The following is a 24,974-nucleotide window of genomic DNA, read 5'->3' on the forward strand; positions in this document are numbered from 1 at the left end:
GGTTCATCAAGAACTTGTTCACATTGGAATATTCATTCTCATGAAAGTGCATGCTTTACAAAACACTCCAAACAATGATTGAAAATATAAAAATCCCCAAAATTTGTCCTAAAGTGAAAAGAAAAAAATTTACCATTACCAAATTTACCTAAATTTGTGTGTGTGTGTGTGTGTATATATATATATATATATATTTTTCTCAACGTTCACCCATAAACTCCAAGTTCTGGGCACTCTTTTTGTTTGCACAGAAATGGTTGTAAATACATCTTTTAAAAAAAACCACAAAAATGCAACATTTACGTTTTTGTTTTTATTATACATTTGAATAAAATATATAAATTTGTTTCGGTTTTTGTTTTCTAGAGTGAACATTCAGAGATTACAATTTTGGCCCTCCTTTAAGTGAGAGCCGAGAGGTGTCTGACTTTGGCTTCTAATTGAAATAGGTGCACATCATCGGCGCCTGGTACGAGTGTCCGCATCGATTCTGCCAGGTTGAATAGATAATCACGATTGCGCCCGCTTGGCCCTTCAGCCTCTGCGATCTGCTTGGCCATCTCATCCAATGAAGCAGGACCAAGGAAAAAAGGATTGTCCTCTGTACCAATGTAGAGGGCTAATTCAAAAGGGGCCGTGCATGCTGTGTTGATGGGATTGAACTGGACAGTCACACATTTGTAGCCACCTTTCTCTCGGTAATCAAGATGGTTACGTACCATTTCTGCATTCTCAGGTGAAATCTCATAGGCCACACCCCAGACGCGAGCCTGAAAATAAAAGAAATATATTTAAAATTTTATGCGTAATAACTAGGGCTAGGACAACAGCATATTCTTTTCATTGTTTTGACTCTCGAGTGTGTATCCGTTGATATCTTATATGCTTTTATGTACAGTGATGTGGTTCTCGGTTGATTAACTGTGTCAGATATGTACTCGAGAGTCAAAACAATGAAAAGAATATGCTGTTGTCATAACCTTAGTAATAACATATTCTGCCTAAATTTCTAATTACAACTAATTCCTTTCTTCCCAACCACTTTTGCCAATAAAGATTAAACAAGGAAAACATTTGTATATTTTATTTACAGAATATTTCTAAAAGTTATTAATGAACTTTAATATTTTATAGAAAGGTGGACAGTATAGTATTAAATTTTATGTGTAATAACATATTCTGCCTTAATTCCTTATTAAAACTAATCCCTTTCTTCCCAATCACTTTTTGCGAAGAAGGTTAAACAGGGAATGCATTTGTATATTTTATTTACATGTAAACATTATTAATGAACCTTAATATGTTATAAGAAAAGTGGCTAGAAACACAAATTATAGAAATATTAGCAATCATGCAGTAAAGTATTGAATTGAAAAACCAATTATATAACAACTAACCTTTACCAAATGCATTAAAATTTAACTTTTTATCAATCTATATAATTTTAAAACCTGGAACCGATTGTAAGATTTATTATTTCTGAATTTGTTATCAGTACTTTGACTTAGCCGAACACGACTCAATCAAAGAGAGAGGTTGATGATTTTTGGGGATGGTCACTAATTTCATTCTAAAAAGATATAAAAAGATAAATAAATAAAAAGGAGTACTTTGCTACTAACCCTAAGTTTTGGGGGTAATTGCCAGAGGAGTTTAGGGTAAGGCCTTCTTCTTACTATCTATCAAGCTTGAAATTAGTGACAATTTAAAAAGAAAATATCATCTTTAAGCTAAATACTAATTTAATAAATTCAGAAACAAGAAATCTTACAATCAGTTTCCACACTTTAGAATTATACAGGGCAGTAGAAAATTAAATATTTTTATAACAGGCTTTGTTTATCTGTCATGCTTCATTGAACCATCGTTTTCAAAGTAAACTTATCGAACTCGGCTTGTTATAAATGCATATCTAAGAGGTTATGTTATAAAATGATATTCTTAACTATAACAGTGGAGAAAACTACAAAAAAATTAGGCTAATTCGAATTAAATAACTTGATTCCATTATTTTGTCCTTCAATTTTCAGATTCCATAAGTGATGTTTCTGACAAAGGGGGAAGAATTGGCTGTTTTCAAAGTTAGAATCTATCGATTTGGTATTTATTGTTGGTTAATTTTTGGGCTTGAAGTATTTTTTTTAAGTTAAAGTGACTTCATGACTTGTCTGGAGCAATTTCCATTTTAAAAACTATAGCAATATATATTATTCGGATTATTCAAACTACTGTTCACATCTTCAGTGTTATTTTCACAACGGTTGATGTAACCTCCTTCTTGAACTCTGGAATCTTTCTGTTGAACTCTGTAAATTTGCATGGAATTTTGAACTGAACCCTTTATTTAATTAACGGAGTTAACATACTTTTGTTTCATCTGTTATGCCTGAGTAAAAGTCTCAAATAATTTGCAATTGTAATTTTAGTATTGCCCTCACAAAAGATTGAACCTTCAACCTTAAAAAGATTTCACTTAGAACTGAATTTTACCTAGTACATGTTAAGTGTATTTTCCGACAAGGCAACACCAGGTGGCCTTCTAGTATATACACACATATATAATATATTATATATTATAATACATATATAATGATATAGATAATATATTATATACATAAAACATATATAATAATAGCATGTATGATAAGGTCAGTCACCATGAGAGCTATAAATATTTTGTGAGAATGATGTTGACTAAGTGGTTAATGGGTGTACCAAGTTCGAATCTAGTTCATTCCACAGAAACACTTTTATCAAACTCACTTAACCTTGTGTCTAACCTCCTAGAGATGAGATAAATGAAATAATGGTAGCATTGTCTTCCCTGTAAGAAGTAACTCCTAGATTTAGGGGCATCATGAACACTGCTGGTGTTTTGGTGCTTTTGCAGTCATTCGTACCGTTTTCTCATCACATTTCAATCTGCAGCCAATTTCTCGATTGGATAAATCAGAAAGGTGGAGATTAATGAGCTCCTGACGATCACTAGGAGAAAGTCGAGGCATATGGACTAAATGTTACGTTGTATAACCTGGAACAACAACAATTACGATTAGAGATGCTTTGTTGCCTAAAAGGTGGATATTTTAAGCTGGTTTTAAGCTCATTTGTTGCTGCAGAGTTTCTTTTTGTCTTTGCGATTTGAAGTTATTTTTTTTAATTGACGTGAACATTAGGATACTTCAATTAAAAGTCAAATATGAACAATGAAAAGAGGAATAAAAGGTGAATCAAATGAGATATAGATTGTTTAAACAGTTACATTCAATTTAGCTTCAATTTGCGGTTTTTGAAAAAAAAAAAAAATGACAAATGCGGACTTTCTTTTTGGCGCTACTGTATATGTATACATGTATATACATACATATATATATATATATATATATATATATATATATATATATATATATATATATACTAGCAAAAGTACCGGTCGTTGACTGGGTAAAAAACCAACGTACAGAAAATGGACTCTGATTTATGAAAGTATGATAGGTTATGAAAAGGAAGGATTGTAAAGAGATAGCTTCGAATTTGGGGCTATCAAAACCAAAGCAAAATATGATGAAAGTAAAAATAAAATAGATAAACCCCATAATTCATTATACCATACCTGTTCACACTGAAACACTTATCACAATATTCTGTGGATCTATATTAAAAAACCTTGTTAAACTTTGTGACATATTTCCATTCTATCGAGGTCAGGCGCAAACGAACACCCTATAATTTTATTATACCATATTTCTTCAAACTGAAACATAATTATCAAAGTATACTTACGCAGATAGATATGAAAAGTCTTTATTAAAGTTTGTGCCTATTTCCATTCTATTGAGGCCAGGCGCGAACGCAGATCCCACAATTTTATTACACCATCCCTATTTAAGTTAAAACATACTTATCCAAGTATTCTTATATACATCTATATCAAAAACACTTGTAAACGTTTTCTTTTTAATTTTTAAATTTTTTGATTTCCATACATTGTGGAGCAGTCGCGAATGCAGACCCCACAATTTTAATGAACCACCGTTCTGCCAGATCAAACATACCCACTCATGTGTCTCAATACATCTTCTATCATTATATGTAATCAGTTTTTTAAAATAGTCAACCATATAGGAACCTATTCGTGACTAAACACACACACACATTCAGCTTTATATTATATATATATATATATATATGTTGACAAGAAAGGTTTTGCGGAATTTTTAATTTTGATATCAAATGATGTATTTTCAAATAAGTTTTCGTTATAATACCTTTACTTTATATATGATTTTAAAGAGCCTTCTTCGCTCTATTTAATCGTTTAAATTACAATCACTTTAAAACAATTATGCCTTCTTTTCACAAGATGGACAAAAAGCAAATTTGCACAATTCTCTTATTTCCATTGAAGCTAGGCCAAAAAGCTGCTGAAACAGCTCGTGATATGAATGAAGCGTTTGACCAACTACTACTGAACATACAGCACAATGGTGGTTTAAGAAATTTTGTGGCGGCAAAAGTCCTGAAGATAAGGAAGGCAGTGGTAGGCTATCGGATGTTGAATAACGATTAATTAAGAGCATTAGTCAAAACCAATCCACTCACAACTGTTCAAAAACTTGCTTCTGAATTAGACATAATGTATACAACGATTTTCAATTACTTAAGGGAGATTGGAAAGATAAAAAATACTTGATAAATGGATGCCTCATGAATTGAACAAAAAATAAAAGAGGGTTCGTGTAGCCAATTAAATAGAGAAGAAGGAAGCCTCCTCTCTCTAACTTCTAGAACTTTTCTATCTCACTCTCTTTGATCTCTATACATCATCCCCACTAACAAATTTTTGTTATCTTCCCTCCTCGAGGACACTCGTTAAAGTTAAGCTTTCAACTTGTTATCATAAGATCTTTAAACCATGTTACATGTTAAGTGTGGCAAAATATTTTCTCCTCTAAAATTAAAAAAAGTTTTTCAACTTTTTTTAATTTTCAAAAGTTTTTCTTTCCTGATATGATCAATACTGATTGAAACGGTTTGCACATCATAGTAAGATATGACTATATTTGTATAAAGGAAATCAACGACCCTTGTTGGAATTCAATCATTCTAATCTTTTGAATATTTTCAACCTGGAACATACATACATACATACATACATACATACTAGCAGGTCACCCGGCGTTGCCCGGTCGTAAAATATGCATATGTTACTATATTTTTATTAATGTATATTTCTTATTTATTATAAACAGATTCTAAATTCATTAAAAAAAATGAAGCAAAAATAAAAAAACGGAAAAAAATATGAGACATGTGCCTGCAAGTATTATGTCTTTTCTGAACAATTCACTTCTAAAAAAAAAAAAATACTCGAGCTCAGATCGAAACCAAAACCTAAAGACAGTGATTGAAGGATGATATCCATTAAACCAGCTTCCCATGATCTTAAAAAAGTCTTTTCAAACCTCCTGAAACAGTTGACAAACAGATAAAAATCCGATGACCCCCCCCAAGTACCAATTTTTCAATTTTGACCCCTTAGCAGCCCTTTTTTTTCCAGATGTAAACTGATTAAAATGTTTTCCACATGTCTGAATATCCTATATACCAAATTTTAAGTCTGTAAATCAAAAATTCGTTGAGTATATTAGTTGAGTAGTGTCCTCACACACACAGACACACATTCTCACTTTTATATATATACTAGCAGGGAGATCCGACGTTGCCAGGGATTGAATGATGATCAACAAATATTTCACATTCCTATATTTTTGATGTCATTGAAATTCGTGAAATCGCCTAGGAGAAAGCTTCACATGCCTCCATGCAGTAACTTAGTTCAAAATGTTATTCTACGTTGCACGCTTGAGAACCTACTGTTTCTTTTATAAAATTATTTTATATAAACTTCTTTCCAGTTAACAAAAAAAAAAAACATCAAGAAATTTACATGTAGGGTTTGAACCTACAGACCGCGTCATGCAAAAAAACAAACAAAAAAAAAAATGTAAATTTTCAAGTCTTATAAAATTCTTTACAGTTAGTGAAAAAAAAATTAAGAAATTTACATGCGGAGTTTGAACCTACAGACCACGTCATGCAAAAAAAAAACAAAAAAAAAACACGCTATCAACTTATCCACAGTAGAATTTTCACGGCCCGTTGTTCTATCATTGTTGCTAAGCGACGACATGAAAAAAAATGACTTTAACGATGATAGATAAAATAACGGTTATGATTATCAGTAATTATTGAGGATATTCTGAGACAAAACTTAACTAAGATCACTCCCAGACTTGTATACTAAAGTTCTGTAAATTTTAAAGAAAATCTGTTCAGCCGTTTCGGAGTCTATAAAAAACGAACACACACACACAAAGTTGCATTTATATAATTGTAGAGATAATTTGAGGTTGTTACTGTTCAGAGGTAAGGTAATACAAGAGTGCTCAATACCCAAGTAGAGCAAGGTATATTTTTATTTGTTTTTACATAAGCAGTAATGCTTTACTGCTTATGTAAAAACAAATATATATATATATATATATATATATAACGGAGTCTATTTTGAATGCGGTCATGGATATGATCTTAAACTATATCCCATGGTGAGGCCACAGCTTGTTGGCTTTGGGAAGTGTGGAGCCTACCTTTAATTGCCATTGCTCCCAGGTCCACTCTGACCCACAGTGGTAGTATCTGTTAGGGTCCCAACTATGGGTTAAATAGAAACCGACTTAAAAAAACAAATGTATTCTATTAAAAAAACTTTTCTTCGAAATCACTGGATTTGTCATTAAATAACCTGAAAAGGGTTGATATGTCATAAAACAAAAATAACCAACCGTTTTAAATGAGATCTATCTTAGTATGTACATATATAGTAACAGCAGCATTAATATTAAACTAGTGGGACCTGTTGAAATTCCACAGCGGTATCTTTCATATGTAATATATTGTTGCTGGACATTCTGTGAACGTTCAGCGTGACTGGAGACCTTTCAATATTTTTGTTAAAACTGTAAAAGTAATCCGATTAACTGTAGTGTCAGAATATATCTGGTTATTACGGTTTATCTCCAATATCCTTATAAGAGTTTGTGACATACTTCCGTTGTATAGACGCCTGGCACGAAAAGAACCCCATGATATTATTATACCATCTTTAGGCAGAACAGATACTACCTTTGGATGCTAGTTAGAAGAGCAAGAAGGTATATTTCAGTTTCATGTACAAAAACGACATTTTTTTTCTTATTTTATTTTAATTTTTTGTTTGTTTGTTACATTGCATCGTTAGTGAACGGGAGATCCTATTTATTAAAGGGGGGGTTAGAAGATGATAACATACAACGAGCATTCAATTATCATGTCTATATACTACTTTATTGTTCGTAGTATGTTTTCACCTATCCTACTTTTTAATAAATAGAATCTCCCGATCGAATAATTTATAATTTAGAAACTGTGACACACATACGTACACTACATGTACTACGGTATTAATATATAGATTATGGCGATCATTCTCAACATATCAGAAGAAAAAGTCTTTGTGAATATGACTTGTTGGAGACGAATAACTAATCTCCATTATAATAAGATATTGATAAATCTTCTTTGTAGCTTAAAAATAGAAAAGAAAAAAAAAACAAACAATTTTTTTTTGTTTACTTATGAAGCTTATGTTAAATAGTTAGGACATGTTAGTGTGAGAGAAATAAAGAGAGGGCAAATCAGTACACAGTGTTTGAATGACTATTCACTTTCATTGCAGTAAATAACTGTTATTTCTTTGGTCGCACTGGCAACAGTTTAAGCCAAAGTAACAATTAAAAAGAAAAACTAAAGAAAAACAAAGAAACGTGAAAACGTTAGAAAATTTCAGACATTATTTCCTTTTCGATTTAAGAGAAGAAGAAAATTCATTTTTAGATAAATTTATTGGATTTATTCTTTGTTTAGCAAAGTTAAAAATGATTACATTCACAACATTAAAAACTGCATTTTGTAGTTATTGCTAATTTTTCGTCTTACAGCTATAATATAAATCTCACCTGTCTACTAAATGTATGTATGTATGTATGTATCTCTTGGAAGAACATTTGACAAAGGCGATGGATTTTCACGAGATCGGTATCATTTTGAAGCTCAACGTCTCGGACGACAAATATCGAAAAATTGACCCAAAACATTAATTCCTTTACCCTCAACTTGGCAGTTTTCTACAAGGAGGGGTCGATTTTTTGCGAGCCATCTTTGCAAGTTATCTTATATTGGTTGGATTGACTTTGATTAATTTTAACGTTCCAAACTTCCGGTCGCGTCATGGAGTAGCGGAAAGACGTCAGATTTTCTTTCACTTTCTTTTCCGCCTTCGCGTCACGGGTTTGAGCCTGCCTGCCTACTACCACTTATTTATTTATTTATTTTTGTTCAACACACACCTTCAAGCACCCGGACAACGCCGGGCACCGAGGCTAGTATAAAATAAAGCCAATCTAATAACTGTTTATTTGAGGTTTATAGCTTTTTTAATACAAGGTATTTACTCAAATCTGTTCTGCATATTACTTATAGTAAATATTGGTCTGTGTTCTTTAAAAGGAAAAATCGTCTTTCAAAGTGATTTTAATATTTAATCGTGATCGATATTTTAATTTTTCTTAGTAATAATTTAATAACACAGAAGTAGTTTTCACTCGCTAACATTTACTTACTGTTGTTAATACTCATAAACATCGGTAACATTTGGTAAGAGACACTTTTGTATTTTATTAATGATAAAAAACACATTATATAATCATTTGTATTAATAAGAACAAATAATTTTTGTTATAAAAGAAATATACTTTTCTAGTCACTGGAACATTGAATTAAATTTTATACTGAACTGTTATCTCCAAACTACCTGATCACAGCACAAAAGACCAGCAAACAGAATTTTGATAGATATTTTAATATTAATTGCTTAACAGATGAAACGCAAAGTATGTTCATTCTACAGAAAAGAAAAGAAAAGAATTAGGAAAGACGATTATGCATGATCTCAACATTTTTAAAACGCAAAAATATTAACTAGAAATTACTAATCTAATCCTCTTGCAGCTGATTTATAGGATGAGAGGTACGCTGCCCCTAAAAAGAAATTTCAGCGTCGTCATATCTTTTATTAAACTGATGAGTTTACCAAATTAAGTCCAAATACCTTTTCATTTCATTACTGAATTATTTTTAAAAAACTTTAGACGATAAACAGACAAACTGTTTTGAAACCACTTGAAGGTGTAAAAATTTTATTAAAAGAAAAAACAAATCATTTGATTTTTTTTTCTTTAATATTTTTTTCTCTTTTTATAATTCAAATGTATCTTATTAATTTTGGATCATAAAATATCCATCATCATAGAATGAAAGATTTTTTGTGGTTTATTTTTCCCTAATTAAAATATCTGTCTTCTTGTTCTCGTATCAAGGATATGTGCTGATGTTAGTTGCACACAGAATTGTTGGAACTCTTTACTTTGAGCTGTTTTGGGCGCATGGATATCCAAATTGGCAAAAGCTCTATGAAGCACCATGTAGCAGCTACAATCACAGGCAGGAGCTGATTCTCGCGGCTCGAGATTTAAAATCCATTTTTTTTTCCTGGCTTGTCCAATCACAAGCCAGCTCTCAATCACGTGATCGAATACAAAAAAAGGCAAAATCTGAAACTCTTTCTCCCTGGATTCAGCTGGCAGAAGACATTAGCCTGGGGTTTTGGCACCAGGCCGAACATGAGTACAACAACCCAACATGGCTATCGTGAAAGCTTGCTTCCACATGCTCTTCACACATGAACTCTTTCTTACCACGAGACACTAACTCTTTGCCCTGTCTCTACTATCAAACGTATGCTCGTACATACATAAACACATTAAACATTTTTTTCTCTCTTTCAATAGACCTGACTTATATCTAATTGTTGGATATCTAATCTACGTCCCCCAGAACATCTTTTCATGACTACTATAAATACATGCGTGCACGAACACTGAACTCTTCTACTAACCCGTTTTTCTCTTGTACACGCAACTAACGAAGATAACAAAGTTGCTTTTGAATATAGAATGAAACTCCATTTCGTTTGTCTTTTATTCTATAACCATTAATAAAATTAAAAACTTTAGAAAATAAACTGTTTTGAAAACGCTTCAAGGTGAAAAAAATTTATTAACAGAAGAAAAATTATCATTTTAATTTTTTTTTAATAGAAAATTTAAATGTTTTTAAAGAGGGTTTTAATAAGTAAATTTTCCAACTAAATAGTTGTGAACATGGGCCCACTCCCAAAAAAGAAAAGAAAAAGTAGAAAAAAGAAATAGTAGAAATATAAGTGTTTGTTTTTGTTTCTGATCTTTCTTTGAAAACAGAAAATTAGGTATGACAGCAACATAATACAATTGAATGCAAGTGAAGATATGCCGGCTAAGAAGGCAAACGTAAGTAACCAAATGTATTCAGTGGGAGCCACTCTTTTTTTTTATAATTTCTGACGACTTTTTTATTTCTGAAATGGAACAAGGTCATACATTTCATTACATCAAAAATATATTTTCAAATAGTTGTACTGAATAAGAATACACTTTTAAATTTTATGTGGATTCTGTAACTTTTCTTTCTATAGGGCACAGACACAGTTTTATACAGATATATACATAAAAACATACAACTGATAAAGATGAGAGACCATCAAAGTAGACAGAATCTTCTAAATGAGTGGTTTCAAATATCTTTTACAATCAGCTGTGATTGCTGTCTCATTGGCGAAATCATGGCTGAAATAGTTTATTGCCACTGTTTTTCTGAACTGCAGTATTTTACGGCTGTGATTGCTGATCATTGGTAAAGAAAGCCGATATAAAGATAGAATATTATCGATTATGAACTTTGAACATGTCCAAAATGTTAATATGTGTCACCATTGTTATGTTTCACCAATCTTGGACATAATAAAGGAAATTCGTTTACACGATCATATGAAAACAAGATTCAACATGGAGACCTCTGAAAAAAGACAGAGACGTCAGCCAAAACGAAAACTCATAATCAAGATGTCATTAGACAGATAGCCTTTGAGCATATGTTGAGGATGAAGAAATCCAATTAGTGGATCTTGCTGCGCAGGATAAGCATAGTAGATAATGATGATGCATGTTATTTGTGGAATTCATAATAATTCTTCCAATGGTTCTAAAGTTATAGTATAATCATATATATATATATATAAACCTGACGAATTCTCACGAGAATGAAACACGGAATATTTGGGGGACTATATATATATATATATATATATACGTACATCAAGTACATTAAGTCTGTTGCCAAGGTCGCTGGAAAGATGGTGGGATCCTTCTACCGCTCCAGAAGATATCTCACTACTGATGCAATTCTCTATCTATATAAAAGCCAAGTACGTCCAAGGATGGAGTACTGCTTCCATATCTGGGCAAGAGCTGTTAAAAACAGCCTATCCTGCCTTGACAGAGTACAAAATAGACTTCGTGGCTCAGTGAGGGATGCCCTTTTCTCTACCCTGCAACCTCTCTCCCACAGAAGAGACGTTGCGAGCCTATCCTTGTTTTATCGTTATTTCCATGGCAGGTGCTCGTCTGAGCTCCAATTTCTGGTCCCCCCTCGCCAATCTTTCACGAAAAACACCCGTCTAGCTGAATCCACTGTGAAAAATTTCCCCCACTCTTTATCTGTGCCTAAATCAAAACGCGGATTCCATGAACAAAGCTTCTTTCTTAGAACTGCGCGCCTGTGAAACTCTGTTCCATCTGCCTGCTTCCCACCTGACTACATCTTGGATGTGTTCAAGTCCAACGTTAACAAATTCCTAATGAACCGCCCCCTTAAGTAAACACTTCATCAAATCTCCACACTAACATAATGTACTTGCAATAACCCTTATCCCTGAGCGGCTTCTGGGCCTTGATAAGTGGTGTCCACTGTGTAAAAATATATATATAAGGATCGTTCCAAAAGTAAAGCCTTCTATTTTTTAACTAAAAAGATTGAATAGCTATGAAGGCGAGAGTGGTACCATGAAAAGGGGGACGTTTCATGCTCCAGAATTTATTTTTCAACATAGTCACCACCATTTTCAATACACTTTTGCCAGAAATTCTCTGCTTCTGACACACATCCATGACAAGGGGTTGCTTTTTTAGAGTATCACACCATTAATATCTGCAACAGAGATGTGAAACTTTCAGGTAACGAGTTCATAAGTTCATTCATCATAAACAATGCAATTTTCAATCCCTTCTGATCCATTCGGGCGGAATAAAAAATAGGAGGCATTACTTTTGGAATGCCCCTCATATACGATTATTTTTATTTTTATGAAGAGAGAGAGAGAGAAAGAGAAAAATGGTAATAGAAAGGGAAGGAATAGAGAAGGGAGTTAGAGTTGGAATGGAGAAACAGAGAGAAAGAAGTTTTAAAAGAAATATGTTACATGGACTCTTTAACTCTTTTATTTTATTGTCAATACTCCCGAGTAACATCGGGTACCCATGCTAATCATTGTAAAAGTCTATACACTGTTCAGTAAAGTTCCATTGAGAGACATGATGCATTTGTTTTTTGACTTTTGTTATAATTTGTTATCCAAGTTAGATGGACCATTCAACACGTTTAAAATTAACTCAAATGCTTTCCATCCTGGTTTGAATGTCTTACCTAGAAGGTAGGCAGACGACAAACATATGTTTTTACATTCTTGTTTTGCTGGTTGAATAACACAGCAAAATTAATTCATATTTATCCAGAGTGTGGAGACACTAAAATAATTTGTCAGAAGGCCAAGTAGCAACACTTATCTGTGATTTATATGTAAATAATTATACCATTTTCATATTATTCTAATTGGTTATAAGTAATTTGTACTTAAAAACATGAAAGATTTGTTTTTGTAGATGTCTGATGCGTTGGGCCAATATTGCTACATTGTATATTATAAAGTTTGGGACTGGTTCTTTCACCACCTGTCTCCCTCTTAGAGGGTGTCGAAAAAAGAATCTCCAATTTAATAAGTCCCGCATTATCAACCAAACTTCAACCCCTGTACCATCGTCGTGATTTTGCTTCCCTGTGCCTGTTTACAACTGCTTTAATGGAATGTACTCTGATGAACTTAGAGCACTAGTGCCCCCTGTGTAAATATTCTCTGACTAACCTGACAAGCAGCAAAATCCCACCTTTTCACTGCAGAGATTCCTAGATGCTTGAAAAGCTTCTACTCTATTAGATTCTTCTCACGAATTACTAGATTTAGAATTCTCTAGATCCCTGCTTCCCTGGCTATACTAACATGCAAAATTTTAAATGTAATGTGAACAGGCATTTCGCTGCTAAGCTTGTGTCTCTGTAGACATGGAACCAAATAGTAGCTCTTTACGTTCAAATAGCAATATGCCTTGTTTGGAATGAATACGAGTAACAAAAACAAAAAGTAAAAGGTTAGGCAGGTTAAACAGTATAAATATATATCTTGGTGAACAGATGATTCCAATACAATTACAGACTCCGATTCTTTATAAATCTTTAAATATTTAACAATAGAGTTGTTATTTATTCCTGATTACTGTAAAAAAAAACATATGTAAAATGTGCAGATATTTTCTCAAGCGTAAAAATACACTTGTGGGAGATGATCTGTAGATGTTAGTTTTACTATTAGTTTAAAATCAATAAATATTTATTTTTTTATCATTACTACCAGCAGTGGAAGATATTGCTTTGAACAAAATCAAATAAAATAGACAAAAGAATCGGTTTTGGCATTGAAAAATAGGCATAAATTTTTCCGATTCTAACACCAATTCTGATGCCTTCCAAAATTCCAATTTTACCGATATTTGATTAATCATCTCAACACTTCATATATATATATATATATATATATATATACACTTGTGCCCGATATTATTCATACCCCCCTTGAAAATTGAGTTTATTAGGTGTAACTTTTGTAAGAATTTATTGTTTACGTCCATATTGATACATATTCTTAATAAACCTCTTCTGATCATTTTCGTCATTTTAAAATCTCGGGATACTTGTAATAAAAGAAATATACAGCTATTTATAAAATCTGCAATGTTCAAAAATAATCATACCCCCTTATTTTTTCAGTATTAATCGAGTTTCTGACTGTTTGTTTTCTGTTTGATTCTTATTTTGAATGCTTTTATACAACCTTTGATTAATTTCATTTCGTTTTTTGCATTTTTCAGAAATTAAAACGATATCAACTGAAAACCAATAAAAGAATAAAAATCATTAGAATGGGGAAGAAAAAAGAGCTTAGTAATGATCTTAGGACTAAAATTGTGAATTCACATAAGGATGGTTTAGGTTACAAGTCAATTTCCAAGAAATTTGAGGTCCCTACAGCAACAGTACAGAGCATCATCAAAAAATTCCAGAGCCACCACACAACAAACAACTTGATTGGTAGAGGAAGGAAAAGGAAACTGTCTGCTAGAGCCACCAGGAATATTGTAAGAAGTGTTAATGCAAATCCAACCACCATTATAAGGACATTTTAGAAAATCTGGAGTCTTCTGGCATAAAAATATCAAGGCAAACATTGCAAAGGACTCTGCATGAAAATGGTCTGAAAGGAAGAAGACCAAGAAGGACTCCATTGCACACCGGAAAACACATTGCAGCACGTCTAAAGTTTGCTAGGACCCATGTGAATTCTCCAGAGTCCGTTTTCTCAAGTATTTTGTGGACTGACGAAACAAAAATTGAATTGTTTGGCCATATGGATGCTTCTTACGTTTGAAGGAAGAAAGGAGAAGCTTACAACCCAAAGAACACCATACCCACGGTGAAACATGGTGGTGGTAGCCTAATGTTTTGGGGCTCCTTTTCGGCTAGTGGTCCAGGTAGTTTGGTCAAGATAGATGGAACCATGAAGAAGGAGCAATATTTGTAAATACTCCAGAAAAACATTAGACAGGATGCGGAGAAGCTCCATTTAGGACCAAACTGGGTCCTTCAACAGGATAATGATAAAAAACATACTGCCAAAATAGTCAAGAAATGGTTTGAGGATAATCAAATTAATGTTTTGGAATGGCCTAGCCAGAGTCCCGACCTGAACCCTATCGAAAACCTCTGGCACATATTGAAAACTGAGGTTAAAAAGCGGAAACCTAGAAATTTGAGGGATTTGGAGAACTACTGCATTGAAGAATGGTCAAAAATCAGTGTTGATGCTTGTAAAAACCTTGTTGATAAATATCCCAAACGGTTACAGGCAGTTATTAAGAATAAAGGGCATGCTATTGACAATTAGTAAGAGAGGTATGAATAATTTTGAACTAGTGCCATTATTGTTTTTCTTTGTATAATGTTTCAAACTTGCATAATTTATTTATTTGTTGAGTTTAAATTAAATGCTTATGCTTGATTTATTGTTTGAAATCCCTCTAATATTGTCTACCTTCTGGTTTGAGCAATATTCTTATAGAAATCTCAAAGATCCGAGGGGTATGAATAATATCGGGCACAAGTGTATATATATATATATATATATAGTGTGTGTGTATTTAGGCAGCATTCTTTGATTTAAACGAACATTGTTACAGACAACAGAGGGCTTCCGTTTAATTAGACCCTTTTTATTTTTCCAATTTTTCTGTTGATCATTTTAGTGCATAGATCAAAAGAATTAATGTAGGTTCCATGTGTAGTCCGAAGTTGGCCGCGGTGATGCTTTTCGTCTTTCTAAGAAAACATCATCAGGAGGATGTGTGAATATTGTTTGCGAAGAGGGCTGGTAGAGTTGTTTTGATAGTAGCAGTGGTGAATGTGTGAAAACACTGTGAGGGCCTCATGCAAAGGTGGGAAGCTCTCTGTTGTCTTTAACAACGTCTGTTATATATATATATATATATATCAGAGAGGCAGTAGCACTCTCTATATAGGGATGGCCCGTACACGCCTATATACGCCTACAAAACAAAACTATCCAAATCTCAACTAAAATCAACTTATAAGTTTCAAAAAGCACATATTCTTACAGAGAAGTGTCTTACGAATCCAGCGAGTGTCAGAACGTCGGTTAAAATGTCAAAAGAGAGCAAAAAAAAAAGGGGTACAAAAATGGCCAATTGTTCTTCTTTCTTCTTTCTTTTGAGACGATGTATCTCGGTGTACGAACGGTCTCTGACAACAGTTCAAGCATCAATCGACTGCTCTTTACACGGAGAAGTGCAGTGACCCATCGCTTTTTAACTAACTCCATAATTAAATAAGATTACGTGTAATAACAAGTTTTAAACACTATATACCCAATGTAGACAGACCACTTCGAACACGGAACTTCTCTCAAAAGGGACAGCTCCAAATAATACACCGGATGCTCACAGACGTTCCAGTTTGCCAGTGGCCTATATTTCTTGGACGCTGAATATTTGAGGTGAACGTTAAGGTTTTTTCTTTAAACAGTAACTCACCAGCGTTAATGAAACCACAAAATCTTTATCTCAGTTGATCAAAATTGTTATAAGAGTAACCTATCAGCAAGTACGACGTCAAAAAACAATGTTATAAAAACAAATAATTCTTCAGATTTTGGACTATAAAATATGTACAAAATGTCAATGCTGTGACCAGGATTCGAACCTAAGTTAGCACGGCCACAACGTGGGGTCCTAACCTCTAGACGATCACGGCTAACACTGACGTCTGTCGCTCTTGGCAGAAATACACATGACTACTGTCAAACTATTGAAAAATAAGGAGGAAACTTGAAATTCTCACGCATGCGCAAAAATATACTATAACAACCATTGTTAAATGCAGCTGAATCTCTTCGCTCGCTAAGAAAAGTAGATCAGACCAGTTCTTCTAAGAACTCACCAAACGCCAAAGGAAATAAGTTAAATTAACCGCAAAAGAAACTGCAAGAAAGTCAAGAAAAATTTAATAGTGAAGGTATGAACATTTTAGAACTTTATAATACTCTAACTGTTTTATCAGAGAGGCGGTAGAATATAGAACCGATGGAGGACCAAGAGGCAACTTCTAAGGCCCAAAACCCAAAGACCTAAAACCCAGCAGGAAGCGACCTGCTACTAATGGAGGCGGCAATGAGCCGCCTCCTAAAAAAGACAATACTATCATGAATGTAAGTTTAAAAATAAGACTGTAAGTAAAAATACTAATTAACAAGAATAAAAAAGCATTGGAAATGCAAAAGGATATAGGGATGGTATGCCAAAAAGTATACAAACAAGATAGCTATGAATGGCTAGGCACATGGAAATAGAATTGCATCCAAAGTATAGCCCTATAGCTTTTCTTCAATCCTCATTCCGTGCCATCATTACGGTTGTAAAAAGCTATAGGGCTATACTTTGGATGCAATTCTATTTCCATGTGCCTAGCCATTCATAGCTATCTTGTTTGTATACTTTTTGGCATACCATCCCTATATCCTTTTGCATTTCCAATGCTTTTTTATTCTTGTATATATATATAAAGCTGAATGTCTGTGTGTACGTGTCACGAATAGGCTCCTATATGGTTGACTATTTAAAAAACTGATTACATATAATGATAGAAGATGTATCGAGACATGGGAATGGGTATGTTTGATCTGGCAGAACAGTGGTTCATTAAAATTGTGGGGTCTGTGTTCACGCCTGGTCCACAAAATATGGAAATAACAAAATTTAAAATAAAAAAAATCGTTTACAAGTGTTTTTGATATAGATGTACATAAGAATACTTTGATAAGTATGTTTTAACTTAAATAGGGATGGTATAATAAAATTGTGGGGTCTGCGTTCGCGCATAGCCTCCATAGAATGGAAACAGGCACAAACTTTAATAAAGACTTTTCATATCTATCTGCGTAAGTATACTTTGATAATTATGTTTCAGTTTGAAGAAATATGGTATAATAAAATTATGGGGTGTTCGTTCGCACCTGACCTCCATAGAATGGAAATATGTCACAAAGTTTAACAAGGTTTTTTAATATAGATCCACAGAATATTGCGATAAGTGTTTCAGTGTGAACAGGTATGGTATAATAAATTATGGGGTTTATCTATTTTATTTTTACTTTCATCATATTTTGCTTTGGTTTTGATAGCCCCAAATTCGAAGCTATCTCTTTACAACCCTTCCTTTTCATAACCTATCATACTTTCATAAATCAGAGTCCATTTTCTGTAGGCTGTTTTTGAACCCAGTCAATGACGGGTACTTTTGCTAGTATATATATAAGTATCAGATAATATGATTCGTGAAAAAATTATTTGCTTAGGCTCCAGGAATTCAACATCAGCAACCAATCTGTGTACTATCGTTTCTGAGATAATACAAATTTTTATGTAAATAAAGACTTTTCATCAGCACAGAGATTAGATGCCAAATAAAACTTTAAATCTAGACTGAAGTGAGGAAAGCCAACCTTTATACATACGTACATACACAAATTATATATATCACTTTGGATTAATTCCCAAATTATTATGGCAATGTAGGTTTATCAGGAGTCACTTACAAAAGGTGAGATAGTGGAGCACCTAATAAGTAAGTTTATGAAAAAGTGGTTAGGGGTCCCTAATTTCCTAACAAACATGGCGCTGTACGGTTCATCAACATAGTTAAACCTTCTAACGTCATCACTTGTATAAATTGGATAAAGCACAACTTTTCCAGATGCTGTGTGACTTTTGCAACCCACTAGGGAAGAACGCCCAACCATCAGTAATAACTTGTTGAAAATGAAAGTCTAAACAAACTGTAGAAGATGCAGAATCGGCCGTTAAGATGAAAGAAATAATTGGTGCCGTGACATGTGGGAGACCAGGTTTATACTCACGTGATTAGTGGTTTAAAAAACACTTTTAAAGCAGAGGAAAATATCATCATTTGGTCCTTTAATTTGAAAAAGTTTTCATCACTGAATTAACGGTTCCATTTGAAGAAAAATTTGACTGGGCACGCTAGCGTAAGTTGGAAAGATATGAAAATCTACGAGAACAATGTATCAGAAATGGATGGAAAACCATTGTATTTCCTACTTCATGTTGTTGAATAATCTTGATCTTTCTCTGTCAGACAAGAAAAAATACATAAAGAAAATACAAGACAAGACTGTCTGCATCAGTATGAATATGACAATTCCACAGATTGACAACAAAGTGGGATGCTCTGGGTTAGTGTTAATGATACTTCAGCCCTAAAACAGTGCCTGAATAAAGAGTTATCCGATGAAGGCTTTGGTGGAAGCAATGCTGCTATACAATAGTTACATTTGTTTTTCTACTGTTATAGTTATTGTTCTTATTACAGTTAATATATAATAGCAGGCCGCCCGGCATTGCCCAGTCGTAAAATACGCTTAAATATGATATTTTGATTAATGCAGATTTCGTATTTATTATTATATTATATTAGACCCAATATATAGTAATGATTTAAAAGTAAGAAAAAAATTGACTTGTGCACCGCCACCGAGAATCGAAACCAAAACTTTTAGCTTAAGATTTACTTTTTCCTTTGACCTTAATGCTTGAGCTATGAAGACATGTCCGTTGCTAAAAATTAAAACATGAACCAATAGCTATTATGTTATGCATGCATGTTCGTAATGACATCATTCGACCATCACCTGGCAAATTCCATTTTTTAATTTTCACACTTTTGCACCTATTTTCCCTGGCTAAAATCCAAATATAACGTTTCGTATGGGTTTGAATACCCTATATATTAAGTTTCATGTCTGTAGACCATCCAGTCCATTCCTCCAAAATTGAACGCACAGGTAACTGTTTTTTATAAAATAGATTCTTCAAGTAATGTTCAACAAGCGAGATCAGAGATGCACCGCTGTACAACTCCTGCTCTCTACCGCTCCAAGTTATGAGAACAGGACCATTGCCATCACCCTCAAAAATGCAAAATAAGGTGGATCAATGCTTGAGGGCACAGCTCAACAAAGTTTCCAGGCACGGTTATGGTCTTTGGTGTAGTTTCAAGTGAGAGCCACATCATGCCACCTCACATGTTTGAAGTCGGCTTGAAAGTCCACACCAAATTATACCTGGATGTGCTGAAGAGTGTGGTGATCCCCTAGTGCAATCAGGGGGCTGCTGGAAAAGGCATGCTCCCAGTTAGTGGAGCAGATTGCTGAAACAATTTTTCAAATGGTGATAGAAGCACCAAAATTGAAATTTGTCAGGTTTGCTTCTGCAGCCATCTTGAAAACTGGCAACCATCTTGAATTTTCTGATGGCTAACATTCTTGTCTTAAAATATATGTTCTGAACGTCATTTGTGCCAATTTTGGTGCTTGTATCACTAAGTGAAAGATTCTTATGGAATATTGAGATAACCTGCTTCACTAAGTTTTGGATCCGGCTGGAGACAGTTACATTAAATAGATGTCAGCTACATAATCAAGTTACCTGAATTGATTTTTTTCAATGAAAGTTTTAAAATACAGCTGGTTTCTTTAGAGCAACAAATTTATCGTTCCATCCTGTAAGAATCAAATCTATCCTAGGATAGAGTACTGTTGTCACATCTTCTCAGAGCACCTGTTCTACCTTGACAGAGTATAAAATCGACTTTATAATCTAGTGAGAGATGCGTTCTTCTCTTCTCTACAGCCTATTTATCACAGAAGAAACGTTGGTAGCCTTTCTCTATTCTATCATTATTTTCATAGTAGGTGCTTGATTGATCTCCAATCTATGATTCGCTTGTAAAACATTTACAAGAACTTATCTTTCTGAATTTTTAAAATGAAGATTGATTATCTTCACATTATTGATGTTTCATTATTTAAAAAGAGATGTTCAAAGTTTAGTAGTTTCATTTGGACTACTTTCATTCTCTGACAACGTTGTGTGCCTCTGCCAAGTTTATTCAATTTTAAATGGAATCCTAATCATCAAACAGACCTTGCTTTAGAAGTGCATTATTTTGTATCAATCTAGTTCTTTACTTTATCTGATTATATATTTTACATATATATTTAGGCTGTATGTTCTTTACTTTATCTGATTATATATTTTACATATATATTTAGGCTGTATGTTCTTTACTTTATCTGATTATATATTTTACATATATATTTAGGCTGTTTCAAATTGTGTTGGATATTTGATTCAGTATGTGTACATATTCATACTAGACTTTTAAAGTTATAGCCCATTAACTTAGGAGTTTTTTATGTCAAACTTCTACAGTAAATGTGATATTGTGGTGACTACATTAAATACTAATCCTTATTAATCCCTAACTGTGCACTGATAGATACCATAATACTTAGTTCACCGCACCTTATCATAAGGACTCATATAAAGTTTTAGCCAAATCGACTTTGTAGTTTCTGAGCAAAAATGAAACAGACAGATGGACAGACTAAGAAAAATATATACACTTTGAAATTTCTGGTACAACAAATGTTCTGTAAAAGATAGTGTTGGTTAGAAATCTGTTCTTACCTCAGGATCATTTGATTGCACAAGTGTTACAACTCTTCCAGGCTGAAACAAAAAAAAGTGTGAAAAAAAAATGTAGATATAAATAAATGGTCGAATTAAAAAACAAAAAGTAAACAATTTGAAAAAAAAATTGTTTAGCAAACTACTAGTAAATAATACAAGGCCTGCATGAATTAGATAATATGTAGACAAGGTGGTCTGGAAAGAAAATGGCCGCTGAGTTCGAGGTGTTTGTCAAAACTGAAAATAATCCTTACTCTAGATATAAATTATAAAAAGTAATTATTTATAAAGAAAGTTTGCTCCACTCCAAAAAAAAAAAAAAACTTTTTCATATTGAATGACAAAATCAGTCATCTTTTGAACACTTCTATCTCCAACCATTAATTGACTGAATAACAGTTCAATATGCATGGTAAATTACAGATTTTACACCTAGGAAAATCGGCTATTAAAAAATACTTGGCAATCAACTGACTTATTTTGAAATTGTCAGCCACCATCATGACACTTAAGAATATTCTTATTTCTTTAATCCTCATGAAATCATTGTGGTTAACATCATTTACATTATTGGGCGCATTCTAAGAATTCAGAGGTCATTTTTTTCTAAGTCTACATATTAACCATGAATTACAAAGTTATTGTAAATAAGGATTTTTGTAATTCAATTCAATAAATTTGGCAAAAAAACAAATAAATTAGCAAACTGGCAGGCGTTGCCTGGCCATAAAATACGCTTAAATATGATATTTTAATTCATTCAGATTTTGTATTTATTATCATAGAGCCAATTTTCTATTGATTATTATATTGTACCCAATATAAAGTAGTGGTTCCCTGGCGTTGCCCAGTTGTAAAATATACTTAAATATGATATTTTAATTCATACAGATTTCATATTGGTGCATTTGCTGCATCTCGATTCCAAGATTGGTTCTGATTGAGACAGCGATCTTTTTGGGTTCAATCAAAACAGGGATTTAAAAAGGTTTCCTAATCTTTGACTTCCACGTCTTCATATAATACCCATTGACAAATAACGTCAAGTCAAAGACTTCAGAATACATACTTTTCTTAAACATTGCAAAATAATGTTTGTGAATATCCCTAACCCAAATACTGTCTTCGATTGCTTGTTTTTGTTAATCCTTTCTTCCACCATTCCACGTTTTCTGCATTGCTATCAGCTTCCATAAATACTCACATAGTTATTTACCAGTAATACTTTAAGCAAACTACCTTTCTCTTTTTATTTTTCTATTATTTTCTGCACGTTTAAACTAAAGTCGGAAGGGAAATTGTATGATATTTTGGGAAAATTTCCTTTCCGACTTTTGTTCAAACGTGCATGAGGGAAGGAGGGTATTATAAACGTGTATATTGTATTAAAAAAAAGACGAATCGCCATAGCTTATTCCACTGTTATAGATCTTAATTTACTTCAAATTTTTTTTTCCTATCCGTTACACCTCTGCATTGTATTTCCTTTATATAAAAATATCTTTAATGTCTAGCTTGTTTCCATTTTTAAAAGAAACATTTTTTGCTTCTTTAATGTTTAAAAAAAGATTATACGAATACTAATTAAAAGATAAAAAAAATGTTAGGCGAGTGTTTATTTTTGTCCTTGGGCCTTGTATTTTGTCTGAAAATTAACCCACTCCGGTTAAAAATTATTAATTTAAAAATTAACCATAGATCATTTTAAGGTGATACGAAAGAATGAAGGAATATATATTTTTTTATGAAAACCATGCAAGACAAGGCGTGAAGCCACTGGATGTAAGGAGCTAAAAAGAAAGAAAAATACTATTGCAAGGCCAGAAACTATCTGACGATATGTGTTAGGTGGATAGATTCTGACTCAGAAAACAGCAATTCTTTCCTTTTTGTCAGAAACATTACTCATGGAATGTGAGAGAAATATGTTTGGAGGTAGAAAATTTATAAATACTTTTTAAATTGATGGAAAACTCAAGAGTTCTTTCAACTATTATTTCAGTAAGTGAAAAAATCGATAGCTTAATAAACAACTAGATTTTTTAGCCTGTTAAAAACGAGTAAAAATTATAACCCCATCAAGTTAGAATATGTGCTTTATATCAAATTGGTTAAATTTGTGCTCATTTTTTGCATTAAATACTAATCCCTATTAATCCCTAACTGCACATTGAACAGATTCCATAATACTTTGTTTGCAACACCTTATAATAACAAAGGCTCATACAAAATTTCAGTCAGATCGAGCCAGTAATTTTAGAGAAATCTTTTAGAGTAAATGTGGTATTATGGTGACTAATCCCTATGAATCCTAACTGTGCATTGAATGGATACCATAATACTTAGTTCGCTGCACCTTATATTATACAAAATTTTAGTCAGATCGGCTCAGTAGTTTCCAAGAAAAAAAAAAGGAACTAACATACAGATTAAGAAAAATATGATACAGGGATTAGCGAAAATAAAAAGTACACAGAGGAAATTGAATGTATCAGGAAATTAACAAAAAGCGATTAAAATGAATAAATTTAATTCGATAATTTTAAAACGATCAAAAGGAGTACATGACATGGAATATGAAAAAAAGGGTTTTCAATATATAAATAAGGTCATCAGGAGTTTCCCTTCATTAACTGAAATAACTTACTAATCAAAAGCTACAAAAAAAAAAAAAAAAAAAAAAATTGTTTCAGCATAAATTCTCACCCTAAATTGGTCTGTGTAGAAATTCTTTTGTCAAATCACCTTAATTGATTTCTCCAGATCGATGTTAAAACAAAATTTACTAAGAGAGAGTTAGGAGAGTTTTTATTCTATCATTAACATATACTATGACTAAAACCCATTACACTTACATCATCATATTCAATTTAACATCTATTTTACATGCTGACATACTTAGCAGCTTTTATAAATTGGATTCCAAACTAAACTATCTCTGGTCGGTATTTATTTATCCCTCTTTCCCTCAAATCTATCTTTACCACTTACTGTTGTTTCCTTTGTCTGATATCATGTTAACTCAACTATTTTACATCTACAAGCCTAAGACCTCTCCCCTATTCTTTTAATGTGACCAAACCAACAAAGTTTCCTGTTCCGCACACATTTATTTAGACTGTCCAAATTTAATCAAACTATGCGATCATCAGATTTAATCTTGTTTTTAGATAAAGAGTGATATTACACATCCACCGTATCATTTCATAATTCCTCTCCGTGCAGCACATGCTCACAACCCTCTTTTATCAGACTAAACTTCCACACACCATCACACTGCATGGCTGATAGACTCTTTCCTTGATCAAACGCAGTCACACTGTTGGTTAGTCAAGACAGAAGTTTTTTTTTTTTTTTATTTTTTAAAAAAGTTGAACACAAGTAACACACACACACACACACACACACACACACACACACACACACACAATG

The 24,974-nt window shown here is 33.0% G+C and overlaps 1 protein-coding gene across 3 annotated transcripts in view; it reads right to left on the reverse strand.

The window, feature by feature from the left end:
- Window positions 1-298: 298 nt before the first annotated feature.
- Window positions 299-24,974, reverse strand: part of LOC145279690 (putative glutathione-specific gamma-glutamylcyclotransferase 2) — a 105,190-nt gene continuing 80,514 nt past the window's right edge. For all 3 annotated transcript variants that reach the window (XM_080130967.1, XM_080130968.1, XM_080130969.1), the window contains exons 3-4: window positions 21,540-21,581; window positions 299-770 (exon numbers count right to left, since the gene is read on the reverse strand). In XM_080130967.1, coding sequence (XP_079987093.1) covers window positions 402-770; window positions 21,540-21,581 — 411 coding nt within the window. In that variant the 3' untranslated portion in view covers window positions 299-401. The remainder of the gene's footprint in view (window positions 771-21,539; window positions 21,582-24,974) is intronic.

Source organism: Euprymna scolopes, chromosome 7 (genome assembly GCF_053919585.1).
Source record: "Euprymna scolopes isolate OS-2025 chromosome 7, ASM5391958v1, whole genome shotgun sequence".
Taxonomy (NCBI): domain Eukaryota; kingdom Metazoa; phylum Mollusca; class Cephalopoda; order Sepiida; family Sepiolidae; genus Euprymna; species Euprymna scolopes.